This window comes from Coptis chinensis, chromosome 1 (genome assembly GCF_015680905.1).
Source record: "Coptis chinensis isolate HL-2020 chromosome 1, ASM1568090v1, whole genome shotgun sequence".
Lineage (NCBI taxonomy): Eukaryota > Viridiplantae > Streptophyta > Magnoliopsida > Ranunculales > Ranunculaceae > Coptis > Coptis chinensis.
In genome coordinates, this window is record NC_141456.1 from 6,616,814 (window position 1) to 6,626,005 (window position 9,192).

At 37.2% G+C, this 9,192-nt stretch overlaps 1 protein-coding gene across 2 annotated transcripts; it reads left to right on the forward strand.

The window, feature by feature from the left end:
• LOC147521724 (uncharacterized) lies at nt 1-5,206 on the forward strand. Of its 2 annotated transcripts, XM_086583418.1 has the most exons (12): nt 1-120; nt 230-301; nt 657-1,722; nt 1,818-2,069; nt 2,390-2,528; nt 2,594-2,707; nt 2,793-2,858; nt 3,530-3,619; nt 3,719-3,838; nt 3,950-3,978; nt 4,113-4,226; nt 4,578-5,206. In XM_086583418.1, the coding sequence occupies exons 3-12, from the start codon at nt 734-736 to the stop codon at nt 4,987-4,989; spliced, it is 2,325 nt and encodes a 774-aa protein (XP_086439544.1). In that variant the 5' UTR covers nt 1-120; nt 230-301; nt 657-733; the 3' UTR covers nt 4,990-5,206. The 2 variants fall into 2 exon arrangements, with proteins under 2 accessions (XP_086439544.1, XP_086439497.1); XM_086583371.1 differs by having other exon boundaries at nt 16-301.
• The last annotated feature ends 3,986 nt before the right edge of the window (nt 5,207-9,192 follow it).

Below are 9,192 nucleotides of genomic sequence, written 5' to 3' on the forward strand. Positions count from 1 at the left end.
AACAAGTTGTATTAAAGAAATACTCCATAATATAGAATGTAGTACGTGAATGAATCCCATTGACTTAAGAAATCATGTTCTTGATAGAAATTGGAAGTTCTGTATCAGTTTTCAACGTTTGTATGTCTTCTTTACTTCTTTAGAACTCCATCTCCTCTTTAGCACTGAAGATTCAACTGTTCAGCACCTAACTTATTTATCCTGCTTAATCCCAACTCCATCTCCACAGAGGAAAGAAGCCTTCAAAAGTCTGAACATAACAATCACACAGGGAGGATCTTCACTTGATCTGGTGATTTTGGTATGTGTCCAAGTCTATGCCATTCGTTATGAATTTTATTTGTGTATGAAAACAATAGACAACAGGCGAAGTATTGTCTCTGTTTATTTATACCTAAATAACCAGCCATTTTACTCTTGTTTATACCTAAAATCCTATAAGTTTTCATTCATAGATCAATGGAAATATATAGCAATAAATAATTTCCGGGAAACTTTGTGTTGTGGGTTAAGTTGGGGGGGGAGGTTGGATTGGTTGCTTAATGACCAAAGAGCTTTGAAGTAATTGGAAAACATATACATCATAAGGCATCATCAGGCTCCTTATTGATATCCTCCTCATTTTCATTATTTGAGTCTTATCGTGTTTTTCTCAGGCCGTTGTTATATAACACTCTTTCTTCCATAATCTACTTGGTTGGACGACTGCCTTGGCTACATTGTATGACCTAAAATGAAAGAGCGTGATGATGACTCACAAAGATTATCATACGGGACACCACAACTCTTTTCATACGAGGAACTTAAGAGCTTTACATCAAATCTCAAGAAGAATGTAGGTTTTGGTGGGTTTGGAGACGTCTATAAAGGAAAATTCTCTAATGGCGTCAAAATAGCTGTTAAGGTATTGAAAGAGAATACAAAGGATGTAATGATAAAGCAATTCATGGCTGAGGTGAGCACCATGGGCAGTATTTCCCATCCAAACTTAATCAAGTTATACGGGTATTGCTTTGATATCGACATGAAAGCACTTGTTTACGAATACATGAAATTCGGGTCATTGGACAAGATTTTGTTTAAGAATCACATTGATATAGAATGGGAGAAGTTGTATAATATTGCAGTTGCGATAGCTGATGGGCTCTCTTTTTTACATGAGGAATGTCGTCCACGAATAATCCACTATGACATAAAGCCCGATAATGTGCTTATTGATTCAAACTATTCTCCTAAGATAATAGATTTTGGAATGGCTAGACATTCAAGTCAGGCTGAGCAATCAGGATATAGAGGGACCAATAGTTATGCTGCCCCAGAGGTGGGAAAGGGACGACTAGTAACTTACAAAAGTGATGTTTATAGTTTTGGAATGATGATGTTTGAAATTTTGAGGAAGAAAAGAAATTCTGTGGGCCCAGGGTGGTTTCCTGGAGAAGTTGCGCAAAAAGTTGAGAATGATGAACTAGACGAAATTATTTTGGTGTGTGGCATCGATGAAGAAAATAAAGAAAAAGCAGAGAAATTATCTTTAGTTGCATTATGGTGTACGCAGGAAAAGCACTCTGAGAGACCTGACATGAGTAGTGTGGTGAAGATGCTCAAAGGTGACATGACACTTGAGAAGCCACCCAATCCGTTTGGGTTTTATGACTACTCTCCCGAAAGCAGCGTGGCTGGCCATCGACCACTCCCAAAATTCTCTCCTGCCGTTATTGAAGGGTATGAAAATTTTCTGACATTATGAATTAAATATACGGTACGACTTTTATTTTGTGTGAGACATTGCGACTAATTTTATTTTCACTCTTGGACAGCTCTCGAGAGAGAGCAGCAGATTTAACAAAGATCACTTCTGTTCATTCTGGTTCGAGTTCTACATCCAGACCACCTTCCAAGATCATTCCTAATAATGATCTGAAAAGAGATATCCGCCCAGGACAAAATGCACCACTGCAAAAAGAGCAGATCAAACAATATTTTTCACCTCAAGGCAACCTGATTGGTGGCTCCACAAGAATTGACGGTCATGGCGCACTCTCACATTTCTCTCCTGCCCTTACTGAAGTGTACGTATCCCTAACAAGGAGATTATTTTTTCTGTATGTTTGAAGCTTTGGATGCTCAAGTTGGTTGTTTCTCCATTGAGCTAGAGCCCCCAACGTTTGTGTATAAACATTGTTCAACTACTACTAAGGTGTACTTTTACCCTAATTATTTTCCTATTTCAGTACAACTCAAAGAGCTAAGTCCTAGGACTATATTTTCCATCAATAAAAAATATCTAGAAGAATTTGGCCATATGACCGGGTCCAAAACCTTGTTGATATTTATCCAGTTCCTGATCTGGATTATTTTCCCTAAAAAGGTAATGTTCCGATTCGAGCAGGAGAAGTTTCGGAAACGAAGCTTGCAGTGAATCCGACTTCCGAGGCGATATGGCCGATGCACTCTCCTTAATTCCAGCATCGGTCCTTCGTAACCTCGCTGACATGCTCTACCAGAAGCGCAAAAACGCTGCTCTCGAGGTAATCATTATTGTTATCCTCTTCCTGAAAATGAAATGTTGTTGCTGATAACATAATATATATAGATAGAAGGAATAGTTAAGCAACTCGCAGCTGCTGGAGATCACGATCGAATTACTGCAGTCATCAATCTGTTAACCACTGAATTCATTTACTCACCCCAGGCCAATCTCCGAAAGGTCTCTCTCTCAATCGCTTCAAATTTGATGAATATCAACTTAGACTTATTATTATTACTCTCCTCATTTTCGTTTTTTTTTACAGGGAGGATTAATTGGACTAGGTGCTGCAACTGTTGGTTTAACTATGGAAGCTGCTCAACATCTCGAGGTATTTTTGTACTATTATTATTATTATTAACTACTACTTCACATCTATCTCCTCATTTTCTTAAGAATCACTTTGCGTGTCTCATCTTATCTACTCATATGCGTTGTTCTTCATGTCACTTTAGACTAGGCAAGGCCCCCTAATACTTTAACGTTATTCAACTTAGGATTCCTATTCATCTCACCAAGAATGAAAAAACACTCGGCTTCGAGGCATTATGGGTTTTGAGCTGTTCAGCTTTTCTTCTTTAGGGGCATAACTAGATAAGTATACACCCGATACTGGGTTCTTACCTTTTGTGCTATATGCTTCTCTAATGGATACTTATCTATCAAAGTTTGGGTTCCACTCAAAATTAGAGATAAGCTCTCATAGTCTTTAAGCCAACAACAAATTGCTTTAGCTATGTTTCAGCCTCTTGCCTCTTGCTTGAAGACAACTATACTAACGTGGAACGACTTTAGGAAGGAATATGGATCTCTAATAGCACTGCCAACTCTTTTTCATCTTAAATAGACCACACCCTTGAATACGAAATTCAGTTATTGGGTTGTCGACTTGGAGACACCACTCCAGGATCCATGATTAGTGCGAACACGGATGGATGGATCTTCTCTCTCCCCCTTCTAGATATTCAAAATTAATGATTTGTATATTATGTTTCCTCTCAGCAAATTGTACCACCTGTTCTCAATTCCTTTTCTGACCAAGATAGCAGAGTTCGCTACTATGCTTGTGAAGCTCTATATAACATTGCAAAGGTGAGATTTTGTCAGCTGGCTTCTCTTGGCACAATGTTGAGGATTGCTGCATTCTGAGTATATATTGGTCCCAACCTGATCTTCCTTGTCGCTATGCAGACTGTAAGAGGAGATTTCATTGTATTTTTCAATCAGATTTCCGATGCCCTATGTAAACTCTCAGTAGATTCAGATGCCAACGTGCAGAGTGCTGCTCTTCTTGTGGATCGGCTTGTAAAGGTTGATACCTTTCCTTCTTATTTAGGGTTTTGCAAATAATTTCTTCTTAGTTGATGTTGTGCCAATATTGTGCTGAAAACACGTGTCTTGATGCTGCGCAATGATGAACAGGATATTGTAACTGAAAGTGACCAATTAAGGTGCGAGATCTTTCCACTCAATTTTAAGGATTTTGCTTCGAGACAATTCTGTACTGGCCAAGTTATATAATTCGAATCCTTACTTTTTTATTTGCTGCAATATGTACTGGCCAAGTTAACCCTTCTACTTTCAGCCCATACGAGGAAAATGATCAAGAAAGTAAAACAATTCCAGCCAATATGGAATTCAATTCGAGTTCCACTTTCAAGCCAGTCGATCCGCGAAGAAGCGGCTTCAATATTGATAGGTTTGTCCAACTTGCTATGAGATCTTTCTTTTTTGGGTTGAAAACGAAAGAGGTTTTCTTTTCTTTTTGGGCTAATGATGGATAATTGATCAATTTTTCTTTTGAGCATAAAAAATTTCAATTTGAGTTTGAGCATAAAAAATTTGTGGTAAATAAAAACAATATATAACTTTTTTTTATTGGTAATTAACAATATATAACAATTGTTGTGTTAAAACTTATAACAATTTATAACTATTTTTATTGTTTCTAATTTCCATGACTGTACTCATATCAATAAAACTATCTACATATTTGGATTTTCATAAGATGTATACTGGTCAACTTGATCCTTCTTTTTATCTTTTTCAGCCAGAAAGAGAGAAGACTTGAAGTGAGAGATGCTTCGGGTTCCACTTTCGTTGACCAGACAGGAAATACAAGTATTGAAAAGGTGGCATATACTTGGGAAATGTTGCTCGAAACATTTCCAAAAAAATGCCCTCCAGGAGGAAAAAATTCTGTTGTACTTTACACCAGTCTTGATGTCATGGGTGACACCAACCGAGTTCGTTCCACATTTCAAAATCTGCAAATTAATTATTCGCTGAGAGACGTAATAAATCCAGCCTATGAGGAGGAATTGAGAAATCTATTGGGGGAATTAGCAGAGCTTCCTGCCCTGTTTGTGCAAGGAAGGTACATAGGTGGAGCTTATGCAGTGCAGAAGTTGAATAAAGAGGGTAAACTAAAGATTCTATTTGGTGCGATTCCAAAGTATTAACATTTCGAAGAAATCAGAAGATTTTGACATTAAGGAGAACATCGATCTCTTACTACTTTGACTCTTGGAGGTTTTGTGTTTTACTTGTTGTGTGCTTGAATATTCTGTCTTTTCTTGGGACTAAGATTTGCAATTTGTATTTGGAGACTCTTGCAAGTGTTCTACATACACTAGCTTTATCAAAAAAAACATACACTGTCTTCAGTGCTTCATACAACCCCGTTTTTTTTGTATTTGGAGTATTCAAAATACTTGTATTTCATTTGTTCTTCTAAACCTAGACCAAATATTTTGATGTCGGGTGATATATCGAACCCCCTAAAAATCGATATATATTGGACATATCTATATATCGGTGGATATATTATTTTTTTTGTTGACCGGTCAAAATTTTGTTTTGTATGTCGATATATCGAAAAATATCAAATATATCATTGATATATTAATAAAAATCTATCAAAAATTGGTCAAAGTCAACAATCTATATCGGATATATCGGTTGATATATCAAAAAATATCATATACGAAATGTGTCAATATATCTTTATGATATATCACAATATATCTACATCAGATACCTAAAAAACCGAGATATATTGGTAATATTTCAAAAATATCACCGATATTTTGGTCCTTGTTCCAAACAAAAACTATATCTTTTACCTATAAGGAAAACTCCCCAAGAAACAGTGTTATTTCCATAAGATTTTTCACTTTCCAATTTTGCCCTCGCTCCAAATTTCTATTTACAATACTATAATTTTATTTTATTTGTAATTTATTATATTTGATAAAGATGAATGGGTAAATGTAATATTCAACTCTAACTAAAGTGGTCAACAATTGCGGCTGGGCCCGAACTCGATGGGCTTTTGAGTGGACTTCGGCTGCAATCTTTTTAAAATCAATCTTATCACATGGATTGGGCTTTTGTTGGGCTTGCTTTCATGGTTTGGTTAATTGGGCAACTCTCAATTTCACGTTCATAGAGCGTGCCCAAAATACTAGTCTATATAAAACAACAAATTAGGACCCTACCACGTAATTAAAGAAAAAATTGAAGTACACGTGCAAAGCAAGTGTGCAATTGCTAGTCAATTGTAGTATATCAATTGTAGCATCAGTAACATATAGACTAATAGACGTTCATTTATTTATCCCAAAAATCTCTTAACCGCTAGTCCGCCACGCTAGTAGCAATTTTTTTTTTATGAAATATTGATCTATGCATTAATTAAGAAAATAAAAGTCCACAGAGAGATATGGACAGCGCCGACTCAACCCCATAGCAAAATAGGCAATTGCATAGGGCCCGTCTAAGGTAAGGGCCCCATGGCCTATTCAATAAGATGGGCTAACAAAAGGCCTCCAGTCCATAGCCTATTCAATTAGCGTAACAGCCAAGTCATTCATAAAAAAAAAAAAAAAAAAAAAAAAAAGAGCTAAGTTAACATGTAAAACAGTTTTATAGTTTTGTGTGTGTGTGTGTGTTTTTTTTTAAAGTTAAGTTGTGGTTCCACCTCCACCTGTATATTAAAACCAAAGCTTGAAACTTACATTCTTCCCTAAGAGTATATTCATTAGAGGGAGGTACAATACGACACACGATTACATGGCCCGAAGTCACAATTCCTACAAGCTATTGTACTTACAAGAAAGTACAACTCAAAACATGATGTCCTTGCCACTTCCTTTCATGAAAGTAGTAATAGGGATGCTCTCGCTCATTCTGCTATTTTCTAGTCATGAGTTGCTTTACTATCTTAGGATGATCGTTCATAAGATGAAGCTGCGCCTTTTCATAGGTGCAAAAGAAACACCCGTAATAACAAAACACGTAGGTGAGTCCCAAAGTGTCATCCCAAAACTCTTTGGTACATTCTTTAAGATTCTTCATCTTTTTGTTTTTCATTAATGACTTTACTTTCTTCATCATTGCGAGGGTACTCTATCTCTCCTGAACAACGCTCTTGGATCATTTTGCTTCTTTTTGGCTTCACCGCAATCCAATCCTCCGAAGTAGCTTCATACCTTGTTTTGCTCTTAGGCAATGCAAGTGTTTGGGCCACTATAGAATCCCCAAACAACTCAGGTTCATTTTCCAAGAAATCATCATCGACGTCGTCATTTCCAACAACTAACTCTTCATACATGTTGCTTTCTCTGCTATTGGGTAGTTGGTCAAAAGGAGTATCAATATGCTTGTGACTATGGATAGGTGTAGCCATATTACTCTCACCATGTCTTGGTGTCATCGTCATCTCTTCATCCTGGTTCTGAACTTGTAACTGAGTTGGTGTAGTCCCTTGGTCATTGTTTCCATTTCCAGAGCTAGTATCTTTGTTTACTCGTTCATTTTGGACATTGTCATCCTCTTGCGCCTCAAGAACTTGGAATGGAAATGCATTAGTAAAAACAGCTAGTTGAAGCATAGTACAAAATATCCCGATATATCGCGATATTTGGGGATATCTAGAACTGTCTTTAGTTGAAGAACTCGAACAACTGTTGAGACGTTCTAGAAAGTGAAACTTTCGGTTTAGGCAATGGCCTAACCTAAATACTGAAGTTGTACCAAAGTCACAAACGATAACCATAACCATTTGATGTTATGGTTGTCATAATACAAATTGCAAACAATAACACTGATTTGATGTGCGTTTCTTGGCTGCTACTATTAATATCACTGTTGAAGTCAACACAATACTATTCTGGGTACTCCTGAATACTAAATACTGGTGTAGTTAAGGCTTGACTGCTACCTGAATACTGATGAGTACAGTTTAGGCTTAACTGCTACTTGAGACATGAGTACAGTTTAGGCGTGACTGCAACCTGAATATTGATGAATGCAATTTAGGCTTGACTACTACTGAATCTTGATGAGTACGTTTTAGCGTGGATTTGCTACACGGAAACATGAGTACAGTTTAGGCGTGACTGCTACCTGGAAACATGAGTGCAGTTTAAGCTTAACTACTACCTGAACATGAGTGCAGTTTTGGCGTGACTGCTACCTAGAAATTAGTGCAGTTTAGGCGTGACTGCTAACTGAATACTGATGAGTGCAGTTTAAGTTTAACTGCTACCTGAATACTGATGAGTGTAGTTTAGGCTTGACTGCTACCTGGAATATGAGTGTAGTTTTGGCGTGAGTGTTACCTGGAAAACATGAGTGCAGTTTAAGCGTGACTGCTACTTGGAAACATGAGTGCTAAATAGTGGAGATGTACTTGCTCATACTGTTGAGATGCAAAGGGGCGAATGCCCTTGGATATGCCTTGTATAGGGGGCGCCCCACCCTCATGAGGTGAGTACGCCAAGACATGAAATGAGATATGAAGACATGAGTACTCTGCCACGTACGTCTTCATATTCTCCTTGCCTCAAATATTATTCAATGTCGTCATATCTCTATATTCTCCCCCTCAAGTTGGAATATACAAGGCGGAGTTGGCACATACAAAGGCTTGTCTATTCTGACTTGAACTTGAAACAAAGGAAACCAAATACCAACGCAATAAATAGACTGGCCATCCCCAAAGTGATACAACCAACCAATACCCACTTAAAAAAAAGGCAAAACTTTATACGACCAAAAATCAACCAATACCCACGTCAAAGAACAATATTGTATTCACCAATAGTCATATTCTCATAACTTATAAGAATTAACGAACACCGAAAAACAAAACAAGAGATACTCAGATTAAGTGAAAAACTACCACAAAGTATAGTTGGGCATGTTTAACAAACACTCGGATGCGGATACATACATGAACAAGTCATGGAAAATGTGAGTTTTTCAGCCAAAAAACTTCCAAATAGAGTGCATCGAGAGAAAGGAAAGACGTACCATATCAGCAAACCAGCAGTGAACAGTATCGTAAACAATAACTCAATGAATAGTACTATGAATAGTATTGTGAACAGTATTGTGAATAGTACTACAAGCAGTACAGTGAATAGTTCTGTGAACAATTAACCCAAGAGCATAAAAAGAATAGAATCAGATCTGCTCGTTGAAAAAGAAAATCTCCAACTCAAAGAAACAATATCACAAAAATAAATAAAAGACAGATAAGTTTGAGCCTTGTCAACCAAACAGCTTCCAAAAAGAGTTCATCCAAGGAAAGAGAAGACTAGATCAGCAAACACCAGCGAAAACGTGCTATTTTATATAGATGGGAGGACACCTATGAT

Bases quoted from the DNA above. Each gene is read 5' to 3' on its own strand.
- LOC147521724 (XM_086583418.1), top strand. From the start codon at position 734: ATGAAAGAGCGTGATGATGACTCACAAAGATTATCATACGGGACACCA. The intron at 3,620-3,718 runs GTGAGATTTTGT...GTCGCTATGCAG, and splicing joins CTCTATATAACATTGCAAAG to ACTGTAAGAGGAGATTTCAT. The intron at 3,839-3,949 runs GTTGATACCTTT...AATGATGAACAG, and splicing joins TTGTGGATCGGCTTGTAAAG to GATATTGTAACTGAAAGTGA.